The sequence below is a fragment of the Lepidochelys kempii genome, chromosome 8, assembly GCF_965140265.1.
Source record: "Lepidochelys kempii isolate rLepKem1 chromosome 8, rLepKem1.hap2, whole genome shotgun sequence".
Taxonomy (NCBI): Eukaryota; Metazoa; Chordata; order Testudines; family Cheloniidae; genus Lepidochelys; species Lepidochelys kempii.
The window spans coordinates 84,532,837-84,549,584 of NC_133263.1; the positions used below are offsets into that span (position 1 = coordinate 84,532,837).

The window sequence follows — 16,748 nt, forward strand, 5'->3', positions numbered from 1 at the left end:
AAGTCAAATTAAATAATGACAGATTAAGAACTATTGCTAGAAATCATAACATTTTTTAAATCCACTATGAAATGTAACTTCACAAGTCAAAACATGTTTCATATCTATTTTATTAATACATGCTATGAGTTTTCAGCTATTATAAAAACAAAAATATTTAAATGGGTATTTTTAAGTGTTTTAAAAATAAAACAAGCTATTACCTGCCTGAAGACTAAAAAAGAGCTCCTCATCCTGTAGTAGTTCCTGAATACAATCCAATCTTGTGTTAATTGTTTCAGCATCAACCAGAGGCTCCAGGATATTAGACCTCAGTCTTCGGCTTCCACCTGGAGTTTTAGTATAATTTAGAACGCCAAAAAGAGTGTGACCATTCCTTTGAAAATAACACAAATTTAAAAAAACAAAAACTCAAAAAAATCAAGCTGATACAAATCAAATGAAATTTTCAGATTAAATTAGCGTACAATTGACAGCTTGATTATCAGAAGCACACATAAATTCCCCTGAACTCCATGTGAGCTTTAGGACCTCAGACCGAAAATGAGGTTATGAGTAAGGCTACGTTTTAGTCACGGGTATTTTTAATAAAAGTCACGGACAGGTCATGGGCAGTAAACAAAATTTCACGACCCATGACCTGTCCATAACTTTTACTAAAATTATCAGTCAATAAAACTTGGGTGGGGGGATTGCCTGGGACCACTAGTGGTGCAGGGGGGGCGCAGGAGTTGGCGCGCTGTCCAGGACCTCCATTGGTGCTGGGGTGGGCAGGGCTGGAAGGCTCCCTACCTGGCTCAACACCTTCCCCGCCCCCGAGCAGCAGCAGAGTTTGGGTGTGGGAGGGGGCAGGAAGTTGGGGCACAGGATGGGTTGAGGCGGGCTCTGGGCGGCACTTACCCACTTCTGGACTCCCCAGAACATCATCCCCCTTGCTCAGCTGCTAGGTAGAGGCATGGCCACACATAACTTGTGTGTCAGTTATATAGGTCAAACCTGCTGACAGCAGGTTCATTTGTGACAGACACACTATACACCTTTACACAATTCTTATCTTTTCGCTCTTTCTTTCTAATCCCTTTCATTACTAGGGGTATCCTGATGCACATAAAAAAATTCCAGGCTAGGACTACAAATTTTGTGCTAAGTTAAAGTTCATTTCTCTTTTCAAATTATTTAAAAATCAGCTTTACATATGCTATAATTGCTGTCAGGATAGAGCCAAATTAACTCTTTGTTTCTGACTAGACAGATTAGATACATGTGCCATAGAATTTGGTGCATTATAAATTTATAAGAATGCAAAAAAACTGAATTTGTAAAAACAAAATAATCTTACCGAGAATCTCTATTGTTAGTTAACAATTCAAGATTTTGGGCTGATGATGAATCTATCATAGCAGTTTGCTCACTTCCCTGGAAACGAACCTTGAGTGACTTAGGAGCATAAACTGAATTTTGAATAAATTCAACATATTTTAGCAAAGCTGCAACAGCTGCTAGACAGTAATACCTGTAAAGTAGAATCATTTATTGAACATTAAATATTTCTCCTCATCAAGCGCAAAAACATTTACTGTACTTAGGGAGAAGGTTTTTCTTGGCAATCTTATGCCAAGCTGTAGAGTCATGTTCACACATATTAGGGATTGGGAGCAACCCTTCCCATTATGCAGAAGCCAGAGGCAATGCTTGGTGGAGCACATGGAGTCACATGCGCCCCCAGATTTTTCCCAGGATTTGCTGGCCCTGCTCTGTCAAATCGTGCCACTGGGCTCCTGCCCTGCACAGCAGCTGTTGGAGCAGACAAGCTGGGAACTTCAGCCATGGGGAGAGGCAGCAGCAAACAGCTGGGAGCTGCAGGGGGGGTCACTGATGGTAAGAAGAGGGGCGTGAACCTTTAAATTGTGCCCTCCCACTCTCAACAGGTACCAGTTGTCTTGGGCAGAAACCTCTAGCCCCACCACCCTACCGCAAGGCAGAAGCCCCACGCTCTGGTAGGCAGAGAACAGGGTGGGGTGGGGGGCTCCACAAGCCACACTTTAACTGTAAAAGAGTCACATGTGTTTCGCGAGCCAGGGTTTGGCCACCCCTAGTATAAACAGTGTGATCATGGCCCAGATTTTCAGTAGTGCAGGTCCACTTTTGTATGGGCCAATCAAGTGTTCAAACATGCATGTGTCTGTGCATGCATATGATCTTGCCTTGCACATATTGGATATTGTGCATGTGTAAGTCTGGCAGTGCAATTTCAGAAATACATTACTGAAGTATGGGTCCAGGTGACCAAGTTTTTAGTGTTGCTCTCTAGTGACTTCCTCTAGCAAATACAAGCTGACAAGCTCTTAAAGAAAGATTGATGCCAGGGTCTCTAAATGGTGGGTCATCAGGGCTCCAAGAGGCACTTGACAATTGATGTATCATTGGTAATGGATGTATCAGAAATGTTTGAGTGAAAAATAAAAAGGCAACTACATTTACAGATTTTAAATTTCAGGGATGTGTGTACCAATTAATGAGAAGCCACTGACCAGTGTATTAAATCTGTACAAACTGTTAAAATCTTTTATCTGGAGACACTACTTCTTTTTCTTACTTAGGTTAAACGTACTTGGACTGAACCTCCATTAGGACAGTACTGAATTCAGATGTACACAACTGTTCTATATATTCCAAGCCCTTTGTTTCATTGAAGTATTTTCTTTGGACAGTAGTAAAAGTCACGTTCTAATAAAAACAAAACCAAAAACAGCAAAGGTTTCAAAATCTCATGGAAAGAAACTGGAGTGTTGTGATGATTTGGGGAATCTCTCTATGTAAAAATGTGACACAGAGGCCCTTTGGCAGCTCACAACTCTGAGTCAGCAACTCTTGTCGGGCCTGACATACTCAGTGTACCCCCACTCATCACTATCATGATCTGTATCTGGAAGGTGTCATGTAGGATATCATGAGCAAATTGGTGACACACTGGTCCTGAAGCTCATTGCGTGGTGTATGTACAGAGTGTGTACAAACAGTTATAGACGTATGCTGGAATTCTGTTCTTAAAATGTGTTTGGCAACCAGTGCATGGACCCAGTTTGCCTTGGACAGGGGAGCGTATGTTTGCTTTTCTGACCGGTCTGGTCATCAGGCAGGGATGATGAAACTGCACTTACACAGAAGGTAAACAAAACCATCAAATGGGTGAGTGCGAGAGATAGCCTCTTAACTATCATGACGGGAGAACACGAAACTGCAAAAATTAACATGGCATCAGCTCCCCGCTGGATACAGCAGGCTGAGCCCCCAAGAGGGCTTCCTGCTTACTGAGCGAGGTCATTGAACTTTAGAAGATATAAGCAAAGATAAGAAGCTATTTTTGCATCCATCACTTAAGGGACGAAAGGGGCCAGAGCTCTTAAAATCACAGAAGGTTGGATCCTTGAACTCAGGGGACTGATATTTCTGGGAACTCTCCAGAATGGTGAGGAACCTGAGGCAAGGAAATGTGTATACACATGTTTATTATTTTATCTAGATCGATGTATTTCTCATTCTATTAAGTAAAGAGCAATACTACTTTAGAATCCTGTGAAAGTCTGTCTATGTGTCTGTTGGCTTTCACTATTGCATGTCCCTGAAGAGGCAAACTGTAAGCCAGAAGGCTCACATCTTTAGAAACGTGCAAGAGCTTCTGGGGAGGCTTGCAGGAGATGACGTTACTTTCAGGGCATAGGCAGTTGGGCTGTGGGGTCACCACTGCCAAAAGAGGTGTCAGACACAAGGTTACACCTGGAGTGTGCGCATAGAGGCCAAAAGCCAGGAACACTGCCTAAACTCTGCCCAGCCCCAGCAAGCTAAGGGATTAAGCGATTGGATCCCCTCGTAAAGACGGTCACAAATCTGTAACCATATAAAACCAATCAAATAGGAGCCCTATAAAAACTAAATGAAGTCTAAAAGAAGATTACCTTGAAATTTTCTGTTATCAAACTGAACAATTTTGTTGTATTCCCTGTATCACAAGCAGTATTTGACATTATTATTTCTAATGGTGTTAAAATCTTGAGTTTTGTGATAACCTAAAAACAAATTTAAAACATAATTTCATTAAAAATCATTTAGCCATCTCGAAGTACATTTTCACAAATAAATAAAATAGTCCAGAAATAACTGACAAATTCTATAATCTTTGTAAACACTTTTAAATCAATTAAAAATTCCACTTAAAGGAATGTGCACGCACAAGAACCAGGCAGACATCATTTATTCCCAGTCAGGGCCAGAAACAGTAAGGTTTTTAATGGCTTTTTTACTTCCTGAGCTTTGAGCACTGGTAACAGGTGAGAATAAATGATCAAGAACTTTCTGGTGGCCAGATAATGAGGTAAGTGTAGTACAGAAAGCAATAAGGTAAATATAATACAAAAAGAGAGGATTTAGTTACACCCATTGCATCAGGCTCCAAAGATGGCAGATGAACATATTATATTATTTATAGCATGTAGAAATCTGTTAAGTTTCTTTCCTCCCTCTCCTTCCCTTTTATGCACTCTTGTCTCTCCAACTGCTGCATACAAAAGGTAATAAAGAAATAGCCTGCAGTAATAATTTTCAAAACAGAAGAATGAACTGTCTACAGATATCACTCACTAGTATAAAACAGAAAAAATAGTTACAAAAATACCTAAAATTAAAGTAAAAGATTGGGAGAATAATTTATCTCATGTCATGAATATATGAAAAACAGATATGATGAAAAACCCCTGCAAAAAAGAATGTTATGCCTAACATGGCATTCCATGACTGTGAGTGAGAAAGTACCTTTTCAATCAGAAATAACTTTCTGGGTTTGCAGGTGCAGAAGTTCATGGTGCTCCTGAAGGTCATGAGCTGCAGACTCACTTGGGCTGGATAAGGCTCTTTGGAGTAGGTCATATTTTAGACCTTGTTGTAACTTCTTATGGATACATGTGCATGCTACAGTCTAACCTGCATTGTTTCTCTGTTTTGGTGGCTCAAAAGATACACATTTAAACCAGCTTTTCCTTTTCACATGAGATACTCATTGTGACAGGGTGTACCCCGTGTTTGATGCCCTCCCACCTTGGCTAATCCTGCCCCAACCAGGTTTCCTTCTAGTGGAAAAGAGCAGTGAGTTTAGATACTCCACTATCTAGCTGCCAAGAGAGTCCACCAGGTTCAGCAGCTGGCAGAACCAACAAGAATTGGTCCTCCAGCAGCTAAACGGATCAGGAGCAGAAAGTCAAACAGCACAACAGACAAGGTAAAAAGGACTGTCTGCTTCCTCTGGGGAAAGGAGCCAGTTCTGAAGCTGAAAGAGGAGAGGAAGGATGTCCCGACTTGACCCAGGAGCCTAACTTTGATTTAAAGTACAACTGAATTTTGCTACTAGTTTCTTATCTAGGAAAGGATTAACATCTACATATACCGAACAAGATCAATTATTATGTATTGTTTCTATTTGTATTATTTGCAGTAGTGCTCAAAGGCCCCAAATTAGATTTGGGCCCCAGTATATAGGTGATAAGGTGCTGTACAAACAAATAGAAAGACATAATCCCTGTCTAAAATCTCTTACAATCTAAGACAAAATGCAACTAGTATCACAAACAACTGAAGTGGTAGGGCTGTGAGACACACAATGGGAGTAACTATAATAAATTCATGAGCTACATGGACTTAATAGTTCTGAACCACCTAAAATATTTTTGTTTGGGCTGTGGCTACCTAACCTATCCATCATTAGCGTCTTAGTTTTTTGGTGGCATTACAGCAGATATAAGCCCTAAGGAGGGATTTGTAGGAGGAGAAGATAGTGGCCTTAACATATTAATTCAGGGATGGTGTTCCATGCATAAGGGGTGGCATGTAAGAAAGTGCAACAATGATTGAAGCCAATATCATTGGCAAAGCAGAGGTCACAACGCAATAAGAGACAAGTATGGATAACAGAGGGGCATTGTAGTGAAGGGCATTGAAGACAATGGGGCCAGAAAAAGGGAAGTAGATGGAGGGGTAAAGTCAGAGTGAGAGGTAAAGGGAGATGATCTTAGTAGATGTATTCTGTAGGGACTGAAGGGTGAATGTACTTTCAGAGAAGCCAGCAAAAAGATTTTGCAGTGTGTACAGTATGAAAAAGGGCAGATTTTAGAAACATTAGAGCAAAATGCAGCAAGAGTTGCACACAGCTTGATGTGGGAGCATGAGAGAGGAAAGAATCAAAGACAATTCAGATTATGTTTGAGTGACAGGGAAGATAGTGATGTCAACAGTCAAGGAAAATTCAGGAAGGACTTGAAAGGAAAGGAGTTCCATTTTTATCATGTTAATTCTAAAATGAAGGGAGACAATTAAGAGGGGATGTCAGATTGATAGAGAGACTGAAATACAGGATTGCATGGATGGAGACAAATCAAAATTAGAAAGAAAATGATTTGAGGATCAAGGCCAAGGACAGGGTCACAGTGGAACCCCAAAGGACAGTGGGAAAAGGGAGGAGAAAAAATCTAGACACAAATAAATACACTATTAACTGAAGAGAAAACTCACTTGCTATCATGAGTCGACAGAATCTTTTAAGAGGAACAGCTTCAAAAATGAGTATCCAATGTCCACAAAAGCCAGCCTAAATGATGTTACTGTTTGCATCGGGGGTCTCAAACTCAAATGACCACGAGGGCCACATGAGGACTAGTACATTGGCCCGAGGGCCGCACCACTGACCACCCCCGCCACTGCCCCGGCCCCTCTCCCACTCCATCCCTTCCATGAGGCCCTGCCCCTGCCTCACAGGGGGCTCAGGGCAGGGGGTTGGGGTGCAGGATGCGGCAGGGGTTCGGCTGCAGGAGGGGTTTGGGAGGTCGGGTCCGGCACAGTGCAAACCGGGGACAGGGCAAGCTCCCTCCCTGCCTTGCCCCCGCACTGCTCCAGAAAGCGGCTGGGACCTGGGGGAGAGGGGGCACAGGAGACTGTGTGTTGCCCTGGCCGCACCTCCAAGTACCTCCCCCTAAGCTCCCATTGGCCGGGAACGGAGCCACTCTAGGTAAATGCTGGGGGGGTGGGAGGGGCCACGGGGAGCTGGCGAGCCGCAGAAAATAACCCCACGGGCCACGTGTTTGAGACCCCTGGTTTACATTAACAATGCTACTTTAGTTTTTTTATTACTCTTGGTATGAACAAACTGCAGTTGTCAATCAGGAATTTCCTGCTATTATTTATAAAAACTTCAAACAAAAAAGGACATCTATAATAATCTTCTTCATTATGTAAATACAACCATATACAGCAACCAAAAGTATTAAAATTACCTTAGCATAGGTTGTATTGTCCGCAAATTGGGATAATACCACTTCGGGGTTTTTTAAGTCAATACTAGCCATTCCTACTTCACCTCTGGCAAGTCCTCTCCCTTCTACTACAGCTACAATAACGGATGCAACTAAATGAGCAGAGACAGCAGATGAGGATGTAACTGTAAAACAGTAGTATACATTTATAGTTATGACCCAGTTCATGATAGAGGGTGAACAATGTATGTACTTATATCCCCCACTCACAAAGAAGCAAAAGTCTAGCAATTATCCAAATTTACTTAAAAATTCAAAGTACAAGTTGCTGAATTCTACATTTGATGTACTATGCAGAGAATGACCCATATTTTCAATTATTTGAACACCATGTAATATGTGAAAAAATAAGAACAGAGCACATGTACACAAATAGGGGGTGAACACGAGGAATGACATTGTTAAAGGTGCAAATATGTGTAGAAAATACAGTGCATGAGCACTATTTCTGTATTATGAAAAACAGGTGAAGAATAGAAGGGCTATTACGATCATTAAGCATATGTAATTTTAAATACAAAACTGAGGGCAGCTATTATTGATGGACAAATTTAGACAAATTAAAATATAGAGAGACATTGAAATTGAAGGTAGTTTTCTATTAAAAGCGTACTTCTGATGAGGTGTCCCTAATTTTGTCAAATACCAAACCAACCTTTCTGAAATTTCATAGCTGATCTTATGCTAAGAGAGAAATTTTCTGATGTTTGTGGAAAATCAAACAATGCATTTGAGACAAATGATGTAGGTTTCACTTTTGCCTAAGCAATCTGGCTTAGAAAGTCCATGTTTTAATCTCTTGGAGTTGGTGAGGAATCAATTAGTGAATGTGGTTAATATATTAGGAACTGTACAGAGCTCCATATATATGCGCAGCACATATAAGTGTTTACAAACTCCAACAGGAGGAAACATCCAAAAGCACATAGAAGTTTTGAGGAAGTAGGAGTGGTGTTCTAGATGACACATTGTTTAGAGAGACAAGCACAGGGCTAAAAAGTCAGAAAAGCCTATCCTGTTCCTATATCTGCTGAGGACTTACTCTTCTTTCCACTTATATAGAACTTCACAAACATGATTTGACTACGTGACAGATTTATGTTACCAATCTGCCAGCGGTGTCAGGTGATGAGGCTGAGGCCGCAGGATCTTTAGGGGAGGAGATGAAGAGCACACCAAATGTCTGAATTTTAAAGCTTTATTAATAAAATAACAGCAGAGAGTGTTGGGGGTGAGGTGGCTCCCCACGTCACTCAAAAGAAGAAAGAAAGCATTAGTGCCCCAAGCCCAAGCCCTAACCCACTTTCATACTCACACCCGCACTACCCTAGGCTGTCCAGGCCTGGGAGTAACGTAAGAAGAAGAGGGGGAAGGGTGGACAGGAGTTCTTGTCCTGTGCACAGGTCGTCCAGGGTCCGCTGTTGATCTCCAATTTGCCTCAGCTCTCAGGAGGGTTTTTAAGTCCCTGAGGTCTCTTGGGGGAGTCTCCTTCCAGCTCTGTTCCCCAAGCTCTGTGTACCAGTCCAAGCCGGCCTTCTGTGGCTTCTTCAGCTTTCCCAAAACACACCGGTTTCAGGGCTGTGAGACTGTTATGTTTTTCCCTTGTTGGCCTTCGCCAGCTTGCTCCTTTTCGCGGCCCCTGTGATTTCGTTCAACAACTCTCCTTTCTCATGGCTGGTCGGGGGGGTGGCGGGTGGACTCTCCCCCTTCTGTCTTGGCAGGTAGCAGAGTGGCCTTCAGCTGGAGTCAGCTCCTTATCTTCGGGTTTAGCTGGGACATCAAGTTAACCCGTACTTTTCTTCTTTCCTCCCACTTTGGCCTCTCGCAGTCTGCAAAGAAATCTTCCACTCCACACTCACACCTTTGACCCTCCCCAAAATGCTTTGCAATGTTTGCCACAGCGTTAGCAACATGCAGTGCTGATCTGCCTTCCCAGCGGACCCCCTGAGAGGGGGGGCCGTGTGGTTGTGACAACTATACCTCAAAACATCAAAGGAGATGATGAACATCATTATCTCCATCTTCCCACTAAGGAAACTGGGGCTTAAAGATGTGATTTGCCCAGTATCAGACTGCAAATCAGTGTCAGGGCTTGGTTTAGAATACAGGTCTCCTGACTTCTCCTGAAGCCTAATCCTATAGACCAGAGGTTCTCAACCTATTTCCACTCAGAACCCCTATAGCCACCTGACCAAAAGCATCCCATGTATTCACACTCTACACGCTATTGTAATAATCTTTGTGCAAAATATGCCTTGTAACATATCATTTGAAAACAAATAACCCACTGATAAATAATATCATGGTGATATGGATATAGCAACGTTATATGAAAGTTATTATTCCCCCATATGATGTCATTAGCACATGTTCAAAACCATATAGCCCTGCCTAGGCAAAAATTGTTACCCAGGAATTTGCCTCAATTTCCATATAAGTAGTAGACAGAATCTTTAAGTCAGCAGGGGGAAGAGATGGCAGGAAACAGAACTATTTGAATTTCAGCAAACACAAGTAGGGGCATGGAGCCCCTTCACCACCAGACTCCATTTTTCTTTTTTTACTGCTTGAATAAACTTTACTCTGATGGGTAACCCTCAGAAGAATCCACTTCAAAGGTTCACTGGTCTATAAAAAAGGGAGTAGAGAATAGGGTGACCAGATGCTCCGGTTTTATAGGAACAGTCCCGATATTTGGGGCTTTGTCTTATATAGGCACCAATTACCCCTCACTCCCTGTCCCAATTTTTCACACTTGCTGTCTGGTCACCCTAGTAGAGAACTTCACATTCTCTTTCACCTAAGACAAAGGCACCAGAAGCTTTGGGCCTTTGGGAGAGATCATGATGAAGTAAAGGGTAATTCATAATCTTGCTGGAAAAAAGTGGGTGAGAAAGTCCATCTTAAACAAAACCTTGAACCAACCAATTAAGTTTTAAACTTTTAGATGCATGTTTTCACTTTTATTTGCTTGTAACCATTTCTAACTCTCTCTCTTATACCTGAATTCATTTAAAATCCTATCTTCTTTTGTTCATAAACTTGTTTTATTTCTAATCTAAACCAATCCAGTGGCAAAAACTGAACTGTTTGGTAACTCCAGCTAAAGTAAACTATTGAATATTGACTTCTTACAGGGGTAATGTACCTTAATATCTGAACTACCCAGGAGAGGGCTGGTCATTGCAGAACACAAATTTTTGGGAAAATCCAGGCCTGAGAGTGTGTTGGAGTCACCTTGCAAGTAGTAAACAAGGCTTGCAGAAGCCAATGTGTGACTGGTGCATTGCTGGCAAGCTGCTGTGGTCAGAGCTTCAGCTATACACAGACACTCAGCATATGACCTTTATGCTGGTAGCCTGGTTGTGCATGGCCCAGGTTGGGAGCTACACCCGTAAAGCATTGTGAGGCACCCAGGATGACAGAGCAGGCAATGACACGACCCCTCACTAGTCTGGACTGCACCAGAGAATGTGACACCACCCCATCAGGTTTTTTTAAGTGGTCCACCCAAAAGGACTGTGGGATTGGGGTCATGGCAAAAATTCTCAAGGATTTTTGGGGATTCCAGTGAGCTGTTGTTGGATAGGCAGAGCTAGAAATAGTAAGGGGGATTTGGTCTCTAGCTGTTGGTGCTTGGAGGGCCTGGGTTTGGGAGTGGGGCTGATGCTGGCTGATGAGAGTGCTTCCCTTTTCTTTCAACCTTTCCATGCCCCCTCACACAGCTCTCAGACAGCACTACTTCAAGAGGCTATCAAGCCAGTTCCACAGCTTCTAGATGTCCTGTATTATCCTGCCCCAGAACTGAATACTGGGAAGGGGGAGAATCTCCATTGTGATTGGGTTTAGGGATGGAGCAGCAGTAGCAAAAAGGGGGAGGATTATTTGGGGGAACAAGCGGCTACTTTCTTGCTCTCTTGTTGCTCCTGCTGGATCTTCACAGCCATAGGATTCTGCTATGTGGCAAGGGGTGGGTTGTTCTCAGCTATGGAGTGCTAACCAGCAGGCAACCCCTAGCAACACACCTGAAGGCATGGCTCCATCATCTGAGAAATATTGCTGTAGGCTACAAGGGCTCCATAGACAAGACACTTAACTAAACTGAGACACAGAGAAGTTTAGTTTGTATACTATTCTTTGGCAAATTTGATTCTAGGAATATTACATTTAGACAGTATTCTTTATTAAAAGGTACAAATGGCAAACCCTAAGCACATTTAAATAGCTTTGTTTAGCATCTGTGATGGTTTGTTTCAAATTTAATGTTATGTATTTCCAAAGAACAAGCTAATGGAGAATTTACTAATGACTTTCTTTTCAAGAAAACTGTGGGTGAGGTAATATATTTTACCCACCTTGTCTCTCTAATATCCTGGGATCAACACAGCTACAACACTGCAAACAAGAAAACTGTGACCAGTAACCAGAGTTCTTGACAGACCCTAATCCTGTTTGAAGCCACTATAAAACAACTGTCCAGAAAATATTTCATTAATTTCGTTAATTAAAAGGTGATTATTTCATTATTTGAAATAATGAAATAATTATTTCATTAATTAGAAGGTGATTCTGAAATTTAAAAGACCTCCAAATTAGGCTAAGAAAAATCTTTGCATATGGTAGATACATCTCATTCAAGCTTCATTTACAACAATTCAGCAGTATGTAGCTTTTATGGCACAAAGAGATTTACTGAGATATCAAACAATTTGAAACTGAAAGTGAATTACTGCTAAATCCCAGAACTGTCAAAAAATCAATACGTTAGATTCTTTGCTAGAAAGAAAGTTCTTTTCTCTGCCTTTTTGGTACCAGACGGTGTTCTCATCAATCTTTTTCATTTTTTTAATCAAATACTCTTATAGAAGGCAACATCTTCATCAATCTTTTTTCTTTTATCAGTCAAACTCACTATCACAGTAGTCAACCTCTTTATCAACCTGTCAGTTCTCCCTTTTGTCCACTTCGCTATTAACCTTTTATCAATTTATCACCAGATTTGGGTACACTATAATAGTTTAAATCAAAGCTAATTCAAAATAAAAGCTAAATAAAAGCTACAGTAATATTACTACTTATTTTACAGATATAGTATATTTTATTCTGAAGGATTCCAAAGCACTTCACATACTAAATCCTTACACCAGCTCTGAACTGAAGTCATCACTGAGATGAAGGGTGTTAGCCAACTAATACACATCAATATGATACAAAAGAGTATGTGCAAGGGCACATTTTGGTCCAGATACTAGAGCAAACTTTTTTAAAAAAAATACTCCCCCCATTTAGGTATTTATAACATGACCAAGTAGTATCTGAATGCAACCCAAAAATCAAAAACCTAGCAGTCTGAAAGTCTAATATCCCTCACTTGCTTTGTGATGTGAATGTATGCAGATGTTCATGTCAATGTTTACTTTTTCTTCTCCTCCATCATCTTCATTTATTCTTCAATTTCAAGGAAGTTGTTGTGGGAAAGCTCATGTAAATAAATGGGTTTTATTTTGTTCTGAAGCTGGTAATATTTATGCTCATTCTCAGAAGGGAGTTCCACAGCAGTGGGTCTACTGGAAAGAAGCCACAATCCCCTACACTTGTGAGTTTCATTCGGGATGCTATCACAACTCCAATGTCCCTGAGAAGCACAGCTCAGCCCACAAACAGTCTCAAAGATCAAGATCAGAAATTTACATCAGTTATTGAACCAGATGCCATTGTAGTGTCTGAAGCATCATGGTGTTTTTGATGAGCAATGTTGATTAGAAGGTGGATTGCTTCATGTTGTGCTATCTGGAAAGTCTTAATAAGCAAAGGTATGAGGCACTGCTGTAATAGAGAGGAAGCAAATTCAGGCCATGAATACATGGGAAAGCTGTGTTTTACACGAGAGAAATGCAGAGCTGGGACTCACTGGGAGACTACTGAAGCTGGAGTCTGTGGCAGTTCACAACCTATCCTAGAGATTTAACATGTGTCAAATGGGATGTGAGAAAGGAACTGAGCCTCCTGGAACTATACAAGTCCTTGTGAATGAGAAGCTGATGCCCATCACAATCCCCTCTTCTGCCTGAGAGGAAGATCTGGAGCCAACATAGTGCAAAGTCTGTCCATCCTGCTAGATGTCTCAGGCAACGCAGCACATCTCATAGTCAAGCGTGTCAAATGCTGTGGACTTATCTAGATATATGAGCACTGATGTTTGTTGTCCACTGCTAAAAAAAAAAGATCCAAATCTATGACCAGCCTTGTCCCAGAGCTGTGTCCTGGGCCAAAATCCAATTGTGCACGTCAAAGTTGCTGGTTGATTTCAGGTGCTGCTAGAAATAGCTGTTCTCAAACTTCTTAACAACCTTGCTCAGAACTAGCAGATTTGATACTATACAGGACAGGAACAGGCAAAATCATGACAAGAGATTTTTTTGAGCACTAGTTGGACAACAGCCTTTTTCAGGGTGGCTATTACATTGCAATCTCCAAAGATGATGTTGAGAATCTCTGTCAACAGGGGGTTCAGGGTCTCATGACTGCTTTCACCAGCCATGAGAGACAGACAGAGTCACAGGCTGATATCCTGCAGTAACTTTGAAAACTTCTGTCTGCATGAACAATCTGAATTCTACAGAGGATACATGTATTCGCAGTCCTTTTTGCATAAACCCCAATTCTTGGGGCCCAGAGACTTTGTCCCAGATCCCAGCAATCTTATCTGCAAGGCAACATTGTCATTTTTAGAGCACCATACAATATTATCCTGGTATCCAAGGACCATCACTGTGGTACTTAGGTAGAAAGCTAATCTAAGGAAGAAGTGCTGGTTCTGTGGATGACTGAAGACAGTACAGCTTGACAAACTGGTTAACAAGAATAGTTCTGCTGACTATAGAAAAGAGATTATCTTTTTGTGCTGGAGCTAATTGGTTTCCCATCTCATTTTGTGCCACTTATGTTCTGTAGTGAGTAGTATCCATAGACTTGAAGAAGTCTGTCTTACTGACAGAATCTCCACTTCATCTAAGGTGTGAATAACCTTGTTGTGCCACCTCTCACCTAGCATTGTCAAGGTCTACAGAGCACTTGTTGGTTACAAGTGGGTTGCTAATTGATCACATAAAGCTACTATTTGTCATTTCCAGTCACTAAATCACATTAAAAGTAACTAAAAATATTTCCAAACATTGTTTTTCCAGGTAATCATGTGCTGTAATTACCACAGGGATATTATTTGATTACCAGTAAGAGATGAAGTGGTCCACACATTCACAATCTAAATAGGAGAAAGCGGTCTATGAAATACTCTGTTCAGATGTGATCCACAAGACGAAAAAGTTTGAGAGCTGGTACACAGACTAGCCTGAGTGCGGGTGGTGTGAGTGTGGTGTAAACTGGACCATATAGCAGTGTAACTTTGACCCATATAGTGCTGTGTGTGTGTCGTTAAACCAGGTCTCAACTATGCAAGCCAGGTCAGAATTCTCATCAGAACAGATCATGTTGAAAAGTTTATTGACCACTGATCTTGAACTGATTAGAATGAATCTGAAATCTAGTTTCTTTCTTTAGTTTTTGTGATCTCCTGTAGTCTCCACTGTCCACATTGAGCCTAGTTGTAGATATATAGACTTGGGTCCTTGTATTTGAATTGATTTTTCTTTGTCTACCTGTACCTGTAATGAGTGGGAATAAGGATGTTTAGGTGAACACTTGCAACCAGACATTTTTAGTTCAATAAATTCCAAGGTGCTGGCAAGTCTCCTCAACCCTAGCATGGGTTCTGAAGCCAAGAATGGCTAAATTCTCTATGTCAGCCTTCAGACTTGAGGTTCATGGAAGTCTAGTAATTCCTAATCATGTGCTGAGACCACTGAGACACCTAATTTAAGTAAAATTGTCAAAATAGGTCTTTAAAAAGAAATGCACACATGCATGTTTAAAAGACACACTTCAGTGATGGTTCATAAATTATACAATGTCAAGCATTATCTTCTGGCTTTGTTCACCCTCATATTTCGCCATTGTCGTCTTACATAAAGGTAAAATGTCTTACTTTTCTCCTCCCTTTGAATTATTCCATACCAGTCTAGATGCTGTACAGTGCCTCTCTTACCAGAAGACAGAGAATGAACATTCAATTTCTTTTAGTACTGCCATCTCACTGTATATACCTGTCCTGCCAACTCAGCACCTCAGATGAAACTCAGAAAATGTAGCAATTTCTTCAAATATGCTAATTTATCAGAAAATAAGGCACAAAACTCTTTAATTTACCAGAGCCGACTTGAAAAGGAGGTGGTTTAGATTAATATGAAGCACTTGAAGAAACTTTAAAGGTGTGAAACCCACCCTTTAACTTGCACATATGTCCAGATATTTACAACTTCCTAGTACAATTTATATTAAAAAAAAAGGAATTAGTGTCATACAGATACCAGAAGAATCCAATGAGAGAGGAAGTGGCCCACACAAATTGAAGGCTACTGCACTTATTGAAAACTTAAGATATCCAACCTATACTGTTCTGTACATTCTGGGGTCAAGGACTGCAACACCACCTTGCATATTTTAAGAAAGGACACCGCCACTCCCTTGGCCCAAGAAATAGACAATGATCTTGTGCAATGAGCTTTGAAAGAGACTGCTATTTCCTTGCTTCTCCTGATGCATATCTCTATCATAAATTCCTTAATCCAGACTGCTAAAGTAGACTTCAAAGTTATTGTCCCTCTTGTGATATCCATGTGTCACAAAAAGCATTTCCAATTTCCTTAAGGTAGCTGCTCTATTTTAAGGAATCCTGAGAAGTAATCCTTTTAAAGATTAAAAAATAAGTTGAAAAAGTAAGGGAATTTGAAGTTTAGAGCTTCTAGTCATAATTATGCATATACAATTTGGATGGAGAAAATGCAAACTATAAATCTGAAAAAGAACAGAATATTTTAGGTTACTGTCAGAAGAGGATGGAGCCAGCAGGACAGAAGCTGCAAAGCTATAAGAAAACAATGCAACACGCAAAAAGGGCAAGGGATGAAGCTGCCCCATGCAGAGACCTCTACTCTTAATGAGCTGATACCCAAAATTCTTACCCAGAGACACTCCTGAATTTCTTCTGTTGTGAAATAATCACTGCACACACAACAAAAGGTTTCCAACATATGATGGAGAGGCGGTTCCTTTCTTGGAGGACATTATAGTACTAGTAGTATAGTAGTAGTTTCAGCCAGTCCAAGTAACCATTTTCTTCTTGAGTATGGGGAGCTCAATAGCTAAACAGCAAGTCTGAAGCAAAATGCATTTTTACTGAGTATCAGACTTACTAGATTTTCTGACACTAGTAGTTTGAATTAATGGAAGAATAAATAAGTGTAATTAGAAGAAATTAACAATGGAGCTAGGAGG

General features: G+C 40.9%; 1 protein-coding gene across 1 annotated transcript in view; it reads right to left on the reverse strand.

Moving 5' to 3' along the window:
• MSH4 (mutS homolog 4) overlaps positions 1-16,748 on the reverse strand; it is a 54,434-nt gene that overhangs the window by 24,832 nt on the left and 12,854 nt on the right. The window contains exons 3-7 of the mRNA XM_073357309.1: positions 7,317-7,480; positions 3,957-4,067; positions 2,612-2,727; positions 1,340-1,513; positions 204-376 (exon numbers count right to left, since the gene is read on the reverse strand). Of these exons, the coding sequence (XP_073213410.1) occupies positions 204-376; positions 1,340-1,513; positions 2,612-2,727; positions 3,957-4,067; positions 7,317-7,480 (738 nt within the window). The remainder of the gene's footprint in view (positions 1-203; positions 377-1,339; positions 1,514-2,611; positions 2,728-3,956; positions 4,068-7,316; positions 7,481-16,748) is intronic.